This window comes from Hoplias malabaricus, chromosome 2, assembly GCF_029633855.1.
Source record: "Hoplias malabaricus isolate fHopMal1 chromosome 2, fHopMal1.hap1, whole genome shotgun sequence".
NCBI classification, from domain to species: Eukaryota; Metazoa; Chordata; class Actinopteri; order Characiformes; family Erythrinidae; genus Hoplias; species Hoplias malabaricus.
In genome coordinates, this window is record NC_089801.1 from 73856983 (window position 1) to 73876916 (window position 19934).

The following is a 19934-nucleotide window of genomic DNA, read 5'->3' on the forward strand; positions in this document are numbered from 1 at the left end:
AGTACTTCACCAGAGCTAAAAGCTCTTTTAATCACATTCACATATTATGAACCATCCTGTCAGCATATAACCCTTAGACCATACCAAACCCTTACTTTATACTAGAAAAAAAGGCATTGGAGATCTATAAACACATTCTTCAGTATACAATAAAAAGGACTTTCACATACAATATAAGACATTTTGAAATTTATTAGAAATGAATATTGGGAATATTCAATAATATCATCCTATTAGTAAATTACCTCCAAGTTCCTCTGTCAGTTCTTACAGATACGTAGTTAGAGAGGTAAATTTTTGGAAGACATGTCAATACATGTGTACTGATAAAACAAAAAGCATAAGTTCTCAAAACTCAAACCATCAAAAAATTACATCAGTTTTTCCAGAAGAATCTTCAGTTTTCAGTACACTTCCGCAAGTTATTTTACAGCAATTTAGCAAATACACAACTTTTATTTCGATTCCTCAAGAGCTCAGAGCAGTGTCTCTGATTTTTATAAATACTTTGTTTATATTGCTGTGAACAATCAGAACATCTGTGGTTAGAACTTAAAATTTAAAATTCCTTGCATGTGGAGTACTTTGCAAAGTCAGAAATCACGGTTTCTTTTATTCAATTTCCAATCAAGCCATTAAGGTAAACATTTCACAGTACTTTAATGTAAAATAATAATAATAATAAAATGAGTTAAATAAAAAAATAACAACATCAATAATAATAATAATAATAATAATAATAAAATAAAAAAAACCCTGAACTGGAAAAACGTAGTAGGTTTTATGTACTGATGAGTCTCAATTTGTAACTTACATTATTTGGACTCCAATGCGATACAAGACAAAAGCTGTAATTATGTTTATCTTTAGTGTCCTTTGAAAATGAACATCACATAATGCATGGCTGTTCTGACAGGAGAATGAATAGATGGAGGGTGTTCTGACTTTCACACAGTACCGCAGTACAGCAAACACTGCCTTTGTTCAGTTTTACAGGATGTTGCAGGAAGCCCATAATTTTATCCTAGACAAAGTTTTCCTATGAAGTCAACTTCTCTTCAAAAAGTGTTAAGACCTTTCTAGCAAAACATAAAACCTTTGTTAAATAACATCATAAATCTGGCACTTTAATTTTCATATGGCAAATAAAAAAGAACCAAGTAACAAGGCTGGAAAACTGGGACCAGGCAACACAAGGCAGCAATCAGCTCCACCACAAGATCCAATAAGATCCATAAGAAGAACATCTGCATGCTTAAAATCCCAGCAAAACCATCTGCTCTCCGTTGCAGTTGCCCCTTACTGTTGACGTCACAATTCATTCCTAGAATTCAGCTCCTTACTTACATACCAAGGTAAGAACAAACATAAAACTGGTCCCCGATCAGTGCAAAAGGGCAAAACTTCAATATCATCCCAAGCAGCAGAAAACGTTTGCCAGAAATCAGGCATTTTTTTGTTTTGCTGTATTACAAAATAGTGCATTCCACAAAAATAAACTAACTCAGCCTCTCTCATCAGTCCAACAGGAAATCAGGTCTATTGTAGCCGAAGAGGCTAAAGTCTCCCTGGTAACGAGCATAGAGGCGGCGAATGTCCCGCTTGCTGATCCCAGAGAAATAATGTTCCACCTTGGTCCGGTTGTAACTGGTTATTCCAGGTGGGATTGTGGGGTATGACACCAAATCGGCAATCCCTGCAGCTTTCAGAATATATGGAGCGTCACTCTCAAGAGTCTCATGGTGCCCCACCACATCATATGAAATATCACATGGAGCACACAGTTCAGTGTAGGTTAACCAGTGGATGATATGTTCTCCAAACTGCCGATCCAGATGCTGCCGGCCTGCTTCATCGCCCAAGTAGCGAACAAAGTCCTCAAAATGCAGGCCAGCACTCTCTTCACTGTCGCGGTGACTTTTTCGGTACTTGCGAATAATGGCAGGCGCTATGTTGTGCTTGTACCATGGCTCAAAGCGTGGATTCTTCACAAACTTGTCCTTGAAGGCAGAAATGAGACGCTCGAAGGGGTCTCGGACGATGAAGAACTTAAAGTATGTATGTAATCTGAAACAGCATTTAAGCAGATGCAAGTAAATAAGGAATCAAGATATCAAGATATCAATGATCAAGGTAAAGTATCTTGAAGTTTAAACAGACTTATAAATAGTACTAGGAACTATTTACAGCTTGTGAGACAAGCTTAACCATGAAATTTCCAGACCTTTCAGTGATCTCTGTGTCGCTCATAGAGGACAGGCGAGGTAAACCGTTTATCTCGTGGTGATGGACCACATTCTCAGGTATATCTTCAACCTTGGAGAACTTTCCTAAAAGTTACAGAAACACAACACAAAGCAGTGAGAAAACTACTGCAGAAAACAGACTCCAAATACCATATTTTTGAAATCTAGTTCGTGCTAATTCACATAATTGTAATCAATTGTGTTCAATTGAGGATAACTATATTAAAGAAATCTAAATTTCACTTTAAATCTATAAGTGTCTATGTATAGAGATAAAAGCAGTGTGTACTGAACAAAATCTCTCACCATTGAGAACAATGAGGACCTTCTTCCACTGTGTGTTGCCCACCTTGGGGGTTTGGCAGAAAAGAATTTTGTGTTTGTCACAAACGAAGATGCGATCTAGAACAAACTTGCGCAGCGGAGTGTGAGTGAGGTTCCAGAGAGAGGAGTCCTTGCAAACTCTGGACAAAAGCTGCAAACGCTGCACAGTCACTAAGTGCCAGTCTGACAGCTCAAATTCAGCTGGACCTCCTGAAGACTACACAAAATAAAAACAAATTAAGAAAGAATTCCAAAAATCTGACAAATTTACTGGCCTTCCGGTGATGCATCAGCAAGTGATTATGTACAAAAATATACACAACAGTTAAAAAAAAACCAGCATCTTTAAATATAGGGACATAGATAAATGGCTAAAACATTAACTTAATTATTAAATATGGAAATACACAAATTAAAAACTCATCATTATCAGTTCCGCTTATCAATTTCAGGGTCGCAGTGGCAACAGGGCGAGCAAAGAAGCCCACACATCTCTGCCCCCTGCAAATCCCACCAGCTCCTCCTGGGGGATCCCCAGGTGTTCCCAGGCCAGCCAGGAGATATAATCCCTCCAGCGTGTCCTGGGTCTACCTCAGGGGCTCCTTACAGCTGGACATGCCTGGTATACCTCCAGTGGGAGGCTCCCTTATAAGATGCCCGAACCACCTCAAGTGACTTCTCTCAATGCGAAGGAGCAGCGACTCTACTCCTAGCTCCTCCCTGGTCACTGAGCTCCACACTTGATCACGGAGAATACGCCCAGCGACCCGTCGGAGAAAACTCATTTCGGCCACTTGTATCCACGATCTTGTTCTTTCGGTTATTACCCAGAGATCATAATCATAGGTAAGAGTGGGGACATAGACTGACTTAGACTTTGACTTCATTGATCCCACATCGGGGAAATTCACTTGTTACAGCAGCAAACGATCTTGAGCATTGGACAAAATAATGGGAAAAACAGTAACACAATAAAACTATAGAGTATTGATATAAAGACTTAAAAACTTACATACAAACCAACATATATACCCATGCACCTACACAGAAATCAGGGATTTCAATTATTGCACATCATTATTCACATTGTTGGGAAAAAAGGCAGAGGTAGTAATACTGGTTGTGATAAACAGATCTATGAACAAATATATGCAAGATAATAGTGTATATTACATATAGTGAGTATTGTATAATCTAATAGCAGTAGGTATGAATGACCTTCGGTATCTCTCCTTCCTACACTGTGGGTGTAACAGTCGTCTGCTAAAGGAGCTGCTCAAGGCCCCCATCGTCGCAAATAGGGGGTGAGAGGGGTTATCCACAATTGATGTTAGTTTTGCTGACATTCCCCTCTCCCCCACCTCGTCTATGGAGTTCAAAGGACAGTCTAAGACAGAGCCAGCCCTTCTATCCAGTTTATTAAGCCTCTTCCTGTCCCTATCTGAGCTTCCACAGCCCCAACAGACCACAGAGTAGAAAATCACTGATGCAGCTGCAGTGTTATAAAATGTCCGTAGCAGTGTCCTGCTCACCCCAAAGGACCTCGGCCTCCTCAGCAAGTGGAGACAACTTTGGCTCTTCTTGTACAAGACATCTGTGTTTAGTGACCAGTCCAGTTTATTGTTAATGTGAACACCCAGATATTTATACTCCTCCACAATCTCAAATGTCCACACCCTGGATGTTCACTGGTGCAATTTGGGTAGCCTTCTTCCTGAAATCGATCAGCACCTCCTTTGTCTAGCTGGCATTAATATGCAGTTTGTTCAGGTCACACCAGCCCACAAAGTTGGTGATGACCTCTCTATACTCTAGATCGTTCCCCTCTGACACAGGTCCAATGATGGCTGTATCATCAGAGAACTTCTGGAGGTGGCAGCTGTCTGAGTTATAACTGAAGTCTGATGTGTAGAGTGTAAATAGGAAGGGAGAGAGAACTATATCTTGGGAGGCCCCCGTGCTGCAGCCCACCACATCAGACATGCAGTCACGTAGCCTCACATACTGTGGTCTGTTGGTGAGGTAATCGGTGATCCATGCAGCCAGATGACAGTCAACTCCAGCTCCCTCCAACTTCCCCCTAAGCAGTGATGGCTGGATTGTATTGAAAGCACTGGAAAAGTCAAAGAACATTACTCTTACAGTGCTCCCGGTGCCCTCTAGGTGCAAAAGTGATCGGTGTTGCAGGTAGATGACAGCGTCTGCCACACCAATGCCCGGTCAATACACGAACTGCAGGGGGTCCATCCCGCTATTTACCAGGTGTCGAAGGTGAATGAGAACAATTCTCTCCATGGTCTTCATTAGGTGAGAGGTTAGAGCTACTGGCCTGAAGTGGTTAGGCACCCTAGGATGCGCAGTCAATATCCTCCCCATGAGGTTCACATAACACATCCCAGTCTGTGGTGTCAAAGCAGTCCCTCTGTGCTCTACTGGTTTCCTCAGACCAGTTCCTTACATACCTCTTGGTGGGTGGTTGTTTATTCACCACAGGTATGTATACAGGGGACAGAAGAACAAGGTTGTGATCAGAACGACCCAACAGGGGAAGGGGTGATGAACAGTAAGCATCCTTAGTGTTCACATACATTAGATCCAGGGTTTTATTGGCTCTGGTGTGACATTTGACATACTGAGTGAATGTTGGGAGAGTGGAGGACAGTGAAGCATGATTAAAGTCACCAGAAATTAAGAGCAGGGACTGGGGATGCGACGTCTGAAACTTTGACACTACTGTGTGTAAGCACTCGCAGACTGTCGCAGCATCCGCTGACAGGGGGGATGTATACAATTATCACAATAACATTCAAATATTCCCTTGGGAGATAATATGGCCTAATGCTAACAGCTAGCAGTTCAATGTCTTTACAGCAGTACTGATCCTTCATCCAAATATGCCCCAAATTACACCATCTATGATTCACAAACATCAATAAAGCCATCCCTTCCCTCTTACCACTTTCCTTTGCTTTCTTGTCCGCTCTCACATGTTTAAAACCCTCCAGAGTAATGTGTGAGTCTGTTGTGTGAATTTGTTCAGCCAGGTCTCTGTGAGGCACATAATGCTACACTCCCGGTATTCCCTCTGCAGCCTGGTTAGCGCCATTAGCTCATCCATCTTATTAGGGAGAGATCTTACGTTCCCCATGATGACAGATGGTATACGTGATTTATACCGTGTTTTCTTCTCCTGGCACTTCGTTCCAGCTGCTCTCGAGTGTAAACAATAGAGCCATAGCTGAAAGGTTCCGCTAATGCCGATTTAAGTATCCCCAACAAGAGAAAAATACAAATCCACAATCTCATGAGTTGTACATTCCTAAGTGCACACTTCAGACTAAGACCGGTGCTGGAAAAAAACAAGAAAAAGGTACAACAACAAGAGGACAAAAACATGCTCGGAGCTACCGTAACTAGCTGCCACCCAAGCGGCGCCATCTTGGATCAAACCATTAAACCATCGGACCACTAAACTGAGTGCTTTGCTTTATGGCTCAGCTCTCTCTTCACCTAGACTGTCCGGTACAGTGACCACATTACTGCAGACCCTGCACCTAACCTACGGTCAACCTCACGATCCCTCTTCCCATCACTCGTGAACAAGCCCCCGATACTTGAACTCCTTCAGTTGGGGTAGGTTCTCACCCACTACCTCAAGGGAAAATGCTATCTGTTTCTGGGAGATAACCATGTTCTCTGACTTGGAGGTGCTGATCCGCATACTGACTGCTTCACACTCCGTGTGAAGAAGCCAGAAGAACAACATCATCCACAAACAGCAGAGATGCCACCTCTCAAGCTCCTCGACAGAAGCCTTCCTCTCCCAGGCTATGCCTCGACACCCTGTCCATGGATATCAGGAACAGTAGTGGAGACAAGGCACAGCCCTGACGGAGTCCAGTGCCCACAATAAACAAGCTTGACTTACTGCCTAGAGTACAAGGACCATACGGCTCAGCGACCCTGGCATCCCATACTCCTGGAGCACCTACCACAGAATCTCTCGGGGGAACACGGTCAAAAACCTTCTCCAAATCCACAAAGCATGTGTAGAATGGAGTAGCAAATTCCCACACCCTCTCAATCATCTGTGAAAAAGTAGAGTTGGTCCATAGTTCTCTGGCCAGGACGAAATCTGCATTGTTCCTCCAAAATCCTAGGGTTTACTATCCAACGGATTTTCCTTTCTAGCACCTTGGCATAGACTTTCCCAGGGAGGCAGAGAAGTGTGATGCTGCGATAATTGGCACACATTATCCGGTTCTCTTTTTCAAATATAAGAACCACCACCACATTTGCCAATCCAAAGGCACTGTTCCCGAGGTCCATGCAATATTGTAGAGACATGCCATCGAAGACAGCCCCACAGTATCGAGTGCCTTCAGTAATTCTGGGCGAATCTCATCCACTCCAGGGGCTCCATGGTGATCAGCTGACAGCTCAGCCCCTCTCTTTACCCGAGTGTCCAAAACATAAGGCCTCAGATCAGAAGACATGACCACAAAGTTGATCATTGATCTTTATCCAAAGGTACTCTGGTACCAAGTACACTTATGAGCAACCTTGTGTTCAAACATGGTGTACGTTATGGACAAACCATGATTAGCACAGCATTCCAATAACATTCCACCACTCGGGTTCAGATCAGGCAGGCCGTTCCTCCCAATCACTCCTCTCCAAGTTTCTCATCATTGCCAAAGTGAAAATTGAAATCCCCAGGCAAAACAATAGAGTCAGTGCATGGAATCTTCTCTATGACTCCACTCACTACCTTCAAGAAGTCTGAATACTCACACACACACAACAGTCAAAGTTTTCCTCTCTTCAGGCCGGAGCCACATTGAGGCTACCTAAAATAACCTAAAATAATCATGTCAATTATAAATAATGATCAAGGGGTTTGGTGTATTTAGGAAAGACAAGGAGAAGCCAGGTGTTGACACCTCCTTGCCCAAAAAAGGGTATAAAATCTGTGGACTTTCAGGGATGGTAAGTCGAATTAAAGCTTGTTTTTGAAAGCCTTAATTCTTCAAATAAAGAATGGAACCATTTCTCTTTTAACCAGAAACCCGTGCCTGTGAAATCTTTTAAAGCTGTGTTATCATTTATAAATTAGACAGATAACCTGTTTAAGGCAGAAGGCCCTTTTGACCCGACAATAGCATCTTTTCCACTAAGTGTGGCAACATCCAATTATTTAGGTTATTAAGGATGCACAGACAAGAATCTGGGTTCCTTGACTGTTTGTTTAATAAATCAATTCTGGAAAAAAATCCAAACATTTTAATAATTACTTATAAATAAATATTACATGCCATCAACATAAATTCTCTGCTGTCCAAAAGTTTGTAATTATGTGATACTGTTATGCTCTAAAATGCCAATAATTCAGTTAACGTTTTAAAAGGCAAAGAGGGGTATGTATTGTGATGCGAGGTAAAACAGCACCCAAATTACATAATTAATTATATGAAACAAAAATGAGTCAATGTTACCCAGCTATGGAGCAGGAATAGAACAATATCCTCATCTCAGTTCATGCTTTTCAAAGTTTGGAGTTCCTTCCGCTCTCTAAAAAACTCCAGGTGTCTTTGCTCTTCCGTAAGCAGAACGTCAAATTACCTCTAATTTTAAGACTGGATAAGCAAGCAGTGCTACTAAAACATGGAAATTGCTGATTTATGGTTTTATTATTGAAGGACTCAACTGAATCAAGGAAAAATCATGAGATTCCCCTTTATGAAAACTAATACAATTTAAAAACCCTGCTTCAACACCTACAGCAAGGACAGAAATGCTAAGTGAAATGCTAATAACTTGAACGTGGACGCCAAAAAGCTGACTCACTGCTGGAGACTGAGATGCTGTCTTCTGTGCAAGCTGCTCCTGTAGAGGTTTCATGGACTTTACAGATGGAAAGGTCCAGTTCAGCATTTCAACCCTTCCCCCATAGTCTGAAAATGAGAATGTGTGGAAGTTTCTATGAGTGTTTATGTCAAAGAATTTAACAACATGGATATAAAATTGCAATTACAATTTATATTAAGACTAAATCATGTAGTTATTCAATAATATTGATTCTTTTTGTGGCAGAAGGTGTTTTTATTTATTCCCATTTAATAGCCATGGAAGGGTCATGGCACGGGTTAATTGTGGGGCGGTCGCTTTAGCCCTATAAAAAGGGGGTTAGGAGGGCTTAGTGAGTTGTTGTCTCCCACCCTTCCAGTGAACTTGACCTTCCTGTCATTGGCTTGCGTGTGGTTTGGCGTGGTGGATTGAGGCAAGACTGCGGCGATTTGTGTGTTTTAATAATTTCAGTGATTGCTGTGTTAGTGTTGTGCCATGGTCTGAGGCCTTTATTCATCCTCTGCTTCACTATTTTGCTGTTTGACAAGTTTAACTCCAGGTAGGCATGTTGCTCCCTCTCTACCAAGAATGTCTTTAAAGTTTTTGTATTTACACTTTAATTATATTTTGCTAAATCCGTCATGCTGCCCGCTGGTCCTTCTCCTCTATCGGTTGTCGCACCTCATAGTGCTGGTATGTCTTTACAGGCTTTAGTTATATGCTCCTTGCGGAGTGTGGTGGTATATATAAACTGTACTGTATTTCCTAGACTCTGTTTTAAAGGAGGTTAACGTCCCTCTAGCTGTTCCTCCTCTCGTGGTGCCTCTGCTTTCTCCACGTCTTGGTTAAGTTGCATATTCCGGCTGTTAAGCTGCTACTTTGTCAACAGATTAGTGCCACTTTTGTGGCTGTTTTGTTCATGTTTTGTTTTTGGTTATTTCTTTGTTTGGGTTTGTCTCCAAGATGCAGTTAATTTACTTTGTGATATTTGGTAATATTCATTTGGTTTTTTTTTTCTTCTTGTGTTAAGTTTTTTCATTTCTATCGTTTGAAATTCGTTAGAATAATTTTTTTTATTAATGTTTTGGGTTTAGTTGGTTACTTTCTAATTTTGTACTTAATTATATTTTATCAATTATTTTTCTGTGGTTCCCTCACCTGCTTTCAAACAGCAGGCCTTATTTGTCTTTCGCAGTAGGCCTCATTTGCTCTTCCTCATGTTTGTTTTATTCTTTTATTTGGTTGGGTTTGGTTTCCATAAGTGTATATTGGCCTTATTGGTTTTTGTTTATTGGTTTGTTTTGTTTTTTTGTTACAGTTGATTAGTTTTCTTTGGCGTTTGTTTATTTTTGCAGGAATTATTTCTACTTTTAATTTTTTATTTTTGAGGTATGTCTTATTTTCTTTACTAATTGTTGTGGCAGCTATCTTATTGCACACATTGTCTGCCATTTATTATGCAGTAATTCTGATTGATCTTTTTTTGAATTTTAATGAATGTTGATTTATTAATTTAATAGCTGCAAGCTAAGTATTTTAGTGATTTAGGCCAATGTGTGAATTTGTGAACTATTGAAGTAAATTCAAGTCTTTTTGAAAATAAACTTCAGATTGTGGAAAATATGTGTCCGTCTCCAACAAACGAACCTGGGTTGCGTTTTATTAAAGTGTAGTATTTACTAATGTAAAAATAAGGTTCCTAAGGTGAAAATCCCTCAGGTGGAATAGTCATTTTATAATTAAAGGGTATTTCTTTATAACACAATTTTTATGTGGGTTATCGTCCCTCTTATGGCTTCACATTTTCACAAATTTGCTGAAAATAAAAAAGAAGAAAAATAAACCATGCACAGACTACAAAATATCATATAACCAACAAGGCACAGTGACAAATAACTGATACAATTTGATCAGTTTGACAAGACCATGCTATACATACCATCTGCCATTCTGAAGTTGATAAACTTGCTGATAAACACAAGAATGAGCAGAACCCATCCACAAACCCCAACCAATAGCCAGTGACGGCGCATCATAGGGGCCATGGAGAAGCTAAATGAGCCTGCGAAGAAACAGAGTGAATGCTTTTTTAAATGAAAAATCCACAAGAAACACATAGTAAGGTGCTTAATTAGGAAAACAAGAGGAAAATAAAGACTAGGCACAGAAATATGATGAACACTTTGTAAAAACTAAAACAAATACACCTGCATATCCCCCAAGTATGAGAAGGCTCCTAAAAGCCAGTTTTCCCTGAAAGTCCTGGAGTCAACGGCCATTTGATTCTCTAGAAGCAAGGTAAGGCAAAGTGAGCTAAGACCATAAGACTAATGTCTGCATAGAGAAGCCAACAAAAATATTCCAGCTAACAATAGGCCACTCCCTGCAAGACCAAATCATGAAACATTGTTGAATGACTTTTGTTTGAGTAATTTACCTCAAAACCTGAAAAATAGATGGAGTTCTCCTTTAAGGGAATTATTTTAAATACAGTAATACCTTGACTTATGAGTTTAATTCATTCTGTGACCGAGCTCGTAACCAAATTTGCTTGTATATCATATTAAAATTTCCCATTAAAATTAACTGAAATGCTATTAATCCATTCCAGCCCCAGCATGAATCAGAGAAGATTCAGTTTCTCTCACAGTGTGGTGCGCCTTTTAAATAATTCCGTTTCTATTTATGTGGACAGTCTTTTTCACAACTAGTATTGTCCCAGATGTTAGAGTGGCATGTGTTGCTACAGGCAGCGTCACTGCCCCACAGCTCTAGGGCTCTGGGGTTGTGGGTTTCCTCCAGATGATATGGTTTACTCGCACAGTCCAAAAACACATGTTGGTAGGTGGACTGGTTACTCAAAAGTGAATGTGTGAGAGCCCTGTCCAGGGTGTGTTCCTGCCTTGTGCCCAATGATTCTGAGTAGGCTCCAGATCCACTGTGACCCTGAAAAGGATTAAGCAATTACATAAAATGAATAAATTTAATTATAGTTACTGTCGTTTAGATGTCACTTCCTTTTATACATTTTGATTTATTTTTCTTTACGGTGTAAATATACATATATGTTTACATTATTGTCTTAGCAAAGTTAATAGCTATATTTATCTTGCAGATATTAAAAATCCTAGTTAGTCATCATTATTCATATTGTTTAATATGTAATGATGATAATAGTAAAAACAGGTAAATATTCTGCTATCATTATACTTTGCAAAACCCTGACTCCTCATTGTTTTATTTATTTATTTATTTATTCATAATGTAAATGTGCCAGATTTACCGAATGGCAGGTTGATGTTATAAAACAACAATCTCACAAAAAAACATTAATAAACACACAAATTTTATATAATACAGCATAAAACATAATCAAACATCATGCTGACAAATCTGTGTCCTCAACTGCCATGAAAGGATTTTTTAAAATACATGTTTTAGACCAAATCATGAAACATTGTTGAATGACTTTTGTTTGAGTAATTTACCTCAAAACCTGAAAAATAGATGGAGTTCTCCTTTAAGGGAATTATTTTAAATACAGTAATACCTTGACTTATGAGTTTAATTCATTCTGTGACCGAGCTCGTAACCAAATTTGCTTGTATATCATATTAAAATTTCCCATTAAAATGAACTGAAATGCTATTAATCCATTCCAGCCCCCCTAAAACAGGTCTAAGAACGTCCACGCGGAAGGATAACCAAGTGAACTGAAAGTTTGCTGGGCTACCTAATTGCGGGTGGTGTAAGCTCACTCGCTCGTAACTCAGATCTCGGCTCGCATCTTAAAGCATAAAATCAACCGAGTGACGGCTTGTATCTTGGAAAATTTGTAAGATGATTCCCTCGTAAGTCAAGGTTTTACTATACACATAATCAATCAGGAAGCCTTCCTAGTCATTTAATTAAGCTACTAAATTTAAACAGGGTGGTGCAGCAGTTAGTGTCGCAGTCACACATCTCCAGAGTCCTGGAGGTTGTGGGTTCAAGTCCCGCTCCGGGTGACTGTCTGTGAGGAGTGTGGTGTGTTCTCCCTGTGTCTGTGTTGGTTTCCTCCGGGTGACTGTCTGCGAGGAGTGTGGTGTGTTCTCCCTGTGTCTGTGTTGGTTTCCTCCGGGTGACTGTCTGCGAGGAGTGTGGTGTGTTCTCCCTGTGTCTGTGTTGGTTTCCTCCGGGTGACTGTCTGCGAGGAGTGTGGTGTGTTCTCCCTGTGTCTGTGTTGGTTTCCTCCGGGTGACTGTCTGCGAGGAGTGTGGTGTGTTCTCTCTGTGTCTGCGTGGGTTTTCTCCGGGTGACTGTCTGTGAGGAGTGTGGTGTGTTCTCCCTCTGTCTGTGTGGGTTTCCTCCAGGTGACTGTCTGCGAGGAGTGTGGTGTGTTCTCTCTGTGTCTGAGTGGGTTTCCTCCCGGTGACTGTCTGTGAGGAGTGTGGTGTGTTCTCCCTGTGTCTGTGTTGGTTTCCTCCGGGTGACTGTCTGTGAGGAGTGTGGTGTGTTCTCCCTCTGTCTGTGTGGGTTTCCTCCAGGTGACTGTCTGCGAGGAGTGTGGTGTGTTCTCTCTGTGTCTGAGTGGGTTTCCTCCCGGTGACTGTCTGTGAGGAGTGTGGTGTGTTCTCCCTGTGTCTGTGTGGGTTTCCTCCGGGTGACTGTCTGTGAGAAGTGTGGTGTGTTCTCCCTGTGTCTGTGTGGGTTTCCTCTGGGTGACTGTCTGTGAGGAGTGTGGTGTGTTCTCTCTGTGTCCGCGTGGGTTTTCTCCGGGTGACTGTCTGTGAGGAGTGTGGTGTGTTCTCTCTGTGTCCGCGTGGGTTTCCTCCAGGTAACTGTCAGTGAGGAGTGTGGTGTGTTCTCCCTGTGTCTGCGTGGGTTTCCTCCGGGTGACTGTCTGTGAGGAGTTTGGTGTGTTCTCCCTGTGTCCGCTTGGGTTTCCTCCAGGTGACTGTCTGTGAGGAGTGTGGTGTGTTCTCCCTGTGTCTGCGTGGGTTTCCTCCAGGTGACTGTCTGTGAGGAGTGTGGTGTGTTCTCCCCTTGTCTGCATGGGTTTCCTCCCACACTCCAAAAACACAGGTTGGTAGGTGGATTGGACACTCAAAAGTGTCCGTAGGTGCGAGTGCCACCTAGTGCCAAAAATGCCACCTAGCAGTAGGTTTTACGCCGGCTGGCCACATCAGTCTGCATTTGTTTTTTGGATTGGGTAAAATGCGAAAGGAAAGTCTCCAAATCCAAAAACCAGCGAAAGGAAATGAACAAATGCATTTCACGAAAAACATGTGAGTGACTTGGTCCACAAATGCAGATTCATTCATTCATTCATTATCTGTAACCGCTTATCCAATTCAGGGTCGCCGGGGTCCAGAGCCTACCTGGAATCATTGGGCGCAAGGCTGGAATACACCCTGGAAGGGGCGCCAGTCCTTCACAGGGCAACACAGACACACACACATTCACTCACAAACTCACACCTACGGACACTTTTGAGTCGCCAATCCACCTACCAACGTGTGTTTTTGGACTGTGGGAGAAAACCGGAGCACCCGGAGGAAACCCACGCGGACACGGGGAGAACACACCAACTCTGGGAATTGAACCCACAACCTCCAGAGCTGTGTGACTGCGACACTACCTGCTGCGCCACCGTGCCGCCCAATGCAGATTCAACAATTTACAAATACATTTTAATGTAATATTTCCAAATATGTGCAATGTAAATTTAAACAAATGTATTTATTTTCGCATAAAATTATAATTTATTTATGAAAACCAAAAATAAAAAAATGTATTTATGAATGTAACTGTATTTGTACAAATTGCAGACCGTGAGACACAGATTGGGATGTATTTGTTTGTGAATAGTGAAACATATTTGTGACATGTCTTTAGTTTGTTGATTGACATTTATGCATTTGTAAAGTATTTTGAGACTAAAGTACACGGACACACCTGACACACCTTTATGACGAGTTAATCAAGTTACATCTGCACACTTTTTCTATTTAACATTAATTTTAGAAGAAAACAGGCCAACTCTCTGAATTATTAAAGCCGGAACAGGGGAGAAACTGAATTATATCTATCACATACAGCACATTTTATCAGTCAGACTTTATAAAATATGAAATATAAGTATTTCTAAATAAATATCTGGATCCCAGCGAGGCTCTGATCATTTCCCAAGTCTTTATTACTTCTGGTTTATAAAATGTGGTGCTTGCATTTAGTAACGTTTAAATGATCATGAGTTTTCTGGTGTAAACAAGTCGCTTTAACACAGGGCTTGAGTTCTGAAGTTTAGTATGAACAGATAATAACAGGTTTCAATGATAATAAACTGTCAATAAATGACAAAAATATAATGTTATTGTTTATGCTCAGCGCCAAATGTTTAATGGAAAGGAATCTGTCCAAAAAGGCATTTGTTATTCATCTTGTTAAAGAGTTATCTGTTTATGTATTAAATTTCAGCAGCATGGTTGCATGGTTATGGAAGCATTTGTGCTGCCAACCTGACGCATGTGTCCTCTTTTTTTGAAAACTCAGATAAGGTCACACTATTTTATAAGAGTACTGAATTTTAAAAATGTAACATTTGTAGTTGCTACAAAACACTAAATTCTAAGACAGCAACATTCTTTGATACACAATACTGAATTTGAAGAGGGCAACATTAACACAGCCTGAGAGTCTCTGCTGTTAGTTATAAATTAATGGACTCTAATAGTATAGCACAAATTGCAACGAGTCTATAAATATGTAGCACTAAATTGTAAATTACAATCTCTCTCAAAAAACAAAAACACAGCATATTTATTCCACAACTTTCAGTTACAAAAATGATGAGCTACATTTCAGTAATGTTTATGGTTAACAAAACATTAGCTACAAACATGACACAATATGTTTCTAAATGAACCCTACAAGTCAGTGTGTAGCTTTACAGTTAGTCGAAGCTTCATCATTTTCTATTCAATCTCCATATAGGAGCCCTGTCAGAGGCTCTGTGTTTCCACTGTTGGAGCAGGTAAAGGAATGGAGAGATGTTTTTCCAGTTAGAGAAACGCTGAGAGAGAGATTCAATCCAAATATTTTAATGGGGAAATATTCCTGGAGACAGGTGCCCACAGTGTGGTCTACACCAATAAACACACATAATTAAGGAGATATTATAAGTAAATTACTAAGAATCGTATACATAAACTGCTGAGTAACTAAACAACTGAATTATGCTTATTCCAACACTCTTGTATCAATCTACTTAAAACTAAGAAATGATAGCCTCTACATTAGCCAGCACAATAACACATTAGCTGAACAACCACTACTCCCCCCCCACGAAATAAACTCTACATTTATCATGTAAAGGAGTCAGAATGCCTTGTCTACTCACTTCAAGGTTAAACACGCACACCAACTTGATTTCAACAGTTCTACCTGCCCAGAGAGCACTGAACAGTACTGTATCTACAGGCTCTCATCATGCCTGCTGCACATGATAGTGACCTCATCTCATTTTAGGCGGTGCTTTGGGACTTTCTCACACTCCACCCCAAAGAAAACTTTATACGTTAAAGAAAAAGATCAATGTAATCCACGACCTTTAAATATACTTTAATAGCAGCTATCATTTCTCAGCCACTGCAGTGGCAGCATATAAACATATTAGCTTCTTCTTCGAGATTCACCATTCCACCTTAAACGGTGTAGCTGCTGCGTTCGGGAGACCGTTAGCGCGAGAATGAAGACGTCAGTTTTAAGGTGGAACGGAGAATTCGAATAAGATGCTAGCATCAGCTGTATCAGCAGCAGTGTCTGGTTGTGTCATAAACAAACACACTATTACTTACTGCTTACCGCTTGGTTTATACCTTCAGTAAAAGTAAAAGCTGCGGTGTTTTATATCGTGACATCTCCTGTCGCCGGTTCGATGTGACAGCTCCAAAGATTCCCGTTGGTTTTCAGTCATTTTTGCTCCACAGGCCTTTGATGGTACTGACGAGAAGACCGTATTAAACCGCTCCTTCTGCTGGAGGACCAGGGAAATGCCTCTGTTAGTCTCTCACGAGTTACCTCTTAATGTTCAGACATTTGAAAGTTCAGACATTTATTTTCTTTATATTCTGTATCTCAGTAACATAGCAAAACTGCAAAAAAAAGTAAATACAGATAAATTATGACACATTAGTAAGTTAAAATGCAGTCGTTTAACTGGAAACATTTAGAAATTTGCAATTTTAAACAACCTACCTAAAATTATCCTCCAAAACCTGTTACTCTCTTCAACTTTTGTGCCTTTAAACAGCCAGTAAAATTATATTAATATTCAGTCAGTGTTACTCTACCAACATATTCATTTATTCATTCATTCATTCAGTCTGTAACCACTTATCCACGCAGACATGGGGAAAACACACCAAACTCTTCAACATCATTTGTCTATATGTTCATTAACTGACAAAGTACAAGAATGTGTAATTTCTAAAAATGTAAATTATATTAGAAAGCATTTATATTACTTAAATTTAACTGGGAATTTAGCCCTCCTACATTTATTGAAGTCACCATGTGGCATATTTTTGGGAGCTAGACCTCTCCACAGCTTCATTTATATCCCTTCAGTCTCACTCCATCCCTGTGTCGAACAACATCGCACCCACTATGGAATGCCATTGGGCTCTAAACACATGCGCGTCAACACGTTATTAAAATTTTGCGCATTAGCATGTGAAATTGAGCTGTGATAACGTGACCAAAAAATATGGAACACCATTATGGAATGCCATTGGGCTCTAAACGTGTGAACACATGGGCGTTAACACATTATTACAAATTTGCATGTTAACACATACAATTTTTATGGAACGGCATTGATCTCTAAACGTGATGGATCCTCTGTGTTAACACGTAGCATATAACTTTGTGTTAACACGCTAAGGTATTTACGTGTTAACACGTTTCGAATATATTAACACATTAAGTTTGTGTATTTGGATTTTTTCACAGTGGGTAATCAAGATATTTGTTAATCATGATGATTTACTGCCACCTACTGGTGTATGGCGTTATTGCTGAAACAACATAAAGCCTTAACTTACCAAATAATGAAAATATTCCAGTGTTTAATGTTCTGAACAATGTGTTATATGAGATTTTGTATAAACATTATATATATTATATAATACATTATATTGCTGAACATTTAAAAGCACACACACACACAAACACACACACATATACCGAGCAGCAGTTTGGACCCAGACATGGCGTATTGACTTAACAAGGGGATTGGTTGATATTTTATCTTATCCTGTTTATAATTGTAATTAATTGTGCTGATATTTTTGTGAAAAATAAAATTGCCATATTTAACCAAGTCTCTTTTCACTATTCTGTACTTAATTTGCTTTCAAAAATCATTCTTGCTGTAGATAAAGCAGGAATCCATTCCATCCATCCATTATCTGTAACCGCTTATCCAATTTAGGGTCGCGGGGGGTCCAGAGCCTACCTGGAATCATTGGGCGCAAGGCAGGAATACACCCTGGAGGGGACGCCAGTCCTTCACAGGGCTAAAGCAGGAATGATTTAACATATTTTACTGCAATAATAAGTTTTTTAAAAGAGCGACACATTGGTGCAGCAGGGAGTGTCACTATCACACAGCTCATGGGACATGGAGGTTGTGGGTGAGCGCCTCCGCGTAGATTCCCCTCGGGTGGAATGCATCGCATTGCAGTGCTATCCCAAAGCCTGGATAAATAGGGAGAGTTGCATCAGGAAGGGCATCCTGCATAAAAACTGCCAGATCGATGGTGCAGATTGAGGCTGATCCACTGTGGCAACCCCTGATGGGAAGGAGGAGCCGAAAGAAGAATGGGCCTGGGCAAATTCGGGTGGGCACAATTATGGGAGTATGTGTATGCACAGTCTCCTGTTCTTGTCTCCAACCCATCACATCCAAGGTTGGAAACTTTTGGAATTCGAATGAAGGAGTATGGGACTTCCCAGTGGTTGCAGCATTAAATAACAGACAGCCAACCCTGGATGCTGACTGGCTTTATAAAAGTGACAACCAATCAGAAGCTCGTTCTCTGCAGAGCTGGCTCTGGTTCTCGTCCCGTGTTGGTTTAAAAAGGAACACACATTTTGAGTCCATACACAGGATGATTCTATACTTTACGGGATGGTTGGCAACCCTAATCATGTGTAATCACGCTCCAGCTCTAAATTCAAATCCTGGGAATGTGGGTTTTTGTGGAACAGTCAGAAAGTAGCATGTCCACGCACATGCACTTGCACACGTGGAATTTGCTCTGGCAGACTGGGTGTGCCTTGGTGCTGTTTGCGCATTAGCATGTGAAATTGAGCTGTGATAAAGTGACCAAAAAATATGGAACACCATTATGGAATGCCATTGGGCTCACGCACTTGAATGTTCCCTCGATGTGAATTTCCATCCATCCATCCATCCATCCATCAGTAATCCACCGCTTATCCGGGTCATGGGGGAAGCAGTCCAAGTAAAGAAACCCAGACCTTTCTCTCCCCAGCCACGGCTTCCAGCCCCTCCGGGGGTATTCCGAGGCGTTCCCAGTCCAGTCGAGACATGTAGTCTCTCCAGCGTGTTCTTGGTCTTTCCCGGGGCCTCCTCCCCATTGGACATGCCCAGAACACCTCACCAGGAAGGCGTCCAGGAGGCATCCGGACCAGATGCCCGAACCACCTCAACTGGCTCCTCTCGACGTGGAGGAGCAGCGGCTCCACTCCCAGTCTCTCCCGGATGTCCGAGCTCCTAACCCTGTCTCTAAGGGAGAGTCCAGACACCCTGCGGAGAAAACTCATTTCAGCCGCTTGTACCCGCGATCTCTTTCTTCCAGTTACTACCTAAAGCTCGTGACCATAGGTGAGGGTTGGGACGTAGATTGAACGGTAAATCGAGAGCTTTGCTTTTCTGTTCAGCTCTTGCTTCACCACAACGGACCGGTACAGAGCCCGCATTACTGCTGACGCTGCACCGATCCGCCTGTCAATCTCTCGCTCCATCTTTCCCTCACTCGTTAACAAGACCCGATGTATTTGAACTCCTCCACTTGAGGCAGGATCTCACTTTTTTAACGATCCCAGAACATTTTTTTAAAGTTACAATACATTTTGGGAAGGTTACTTCAAATTTATTTGCACCAATAATTTAACATTCTAGGAATTTTGCCTTGGAACGGTCTTAGAACGTTGCAAACTTATGTTCTTAGAACATTCCCATAATGTTCTATTTTTGTTGTTGGGAACTTTGCACTGGAATGTTCCCTCAATGTAATTTTGTCCAGTTTTTGAAATGTTCTGAGAATTTTTTTTTTTAAGTGCAAAAACATTCCGGGAACATTACCTCAACCTTATTTATGCCAGTAATTTAACATTCTAGGAATGTTGCCTTGGAACATTCTTAGGATGTTGCAAAATTATGTTCTTAGAATGTTCCCATAATGTTCTAATTTTGTTGTTGGGAACATTGCACTAGAATGTTCCATT

The 19934-nt window shown here is 40.9% G+C and overlaps 1 protein-coding gene across 4 annotated transcripts; it reads right to left on the bottom strand.

Annotated features, from left to right (window-relative positions):
* Positions 1-183: 183 nt before the first annotated feature.
* Positions 184-16400, bottom strand: chst10 (carbohydrate sulfotransferase 10). Of its 4 annotated transcripts, none has more exons than XM_066659978.1 (6): positions 16263-16400; positions 10357-10479; positions 8418-8524; positions 2553-2787; positions 2225-2330; positions 184-2067 (listed from the first exon to the last, which is right to left on the bottom strand). In XM_066659978.1, exons 2-6 carry the CDS (start codon positions 10460-10462, stop codon positions 1518-1520), a joined length of 1104 nt encoding a protein of 367 aa, XP_066516075.1. In that variant the 5' UTR covers positions 10463-10479; positions 16263-16400; the 3' UTR covers positions 184-1517. The 4 variants fall into 4 exon arrangements, with proteins under 4 accessions (XP_066516075.1, XP_066516078.1, XP_066516076.1 ...); XM_066659981.1 differs by having other exon boundaries at positions 16256-16394; XM_066659979.1 differs by having other exon boundaries at positions 16277-16381.
* Between the last annotated feature and the right edge of the window lie 3534 nt (positions 16401-19934).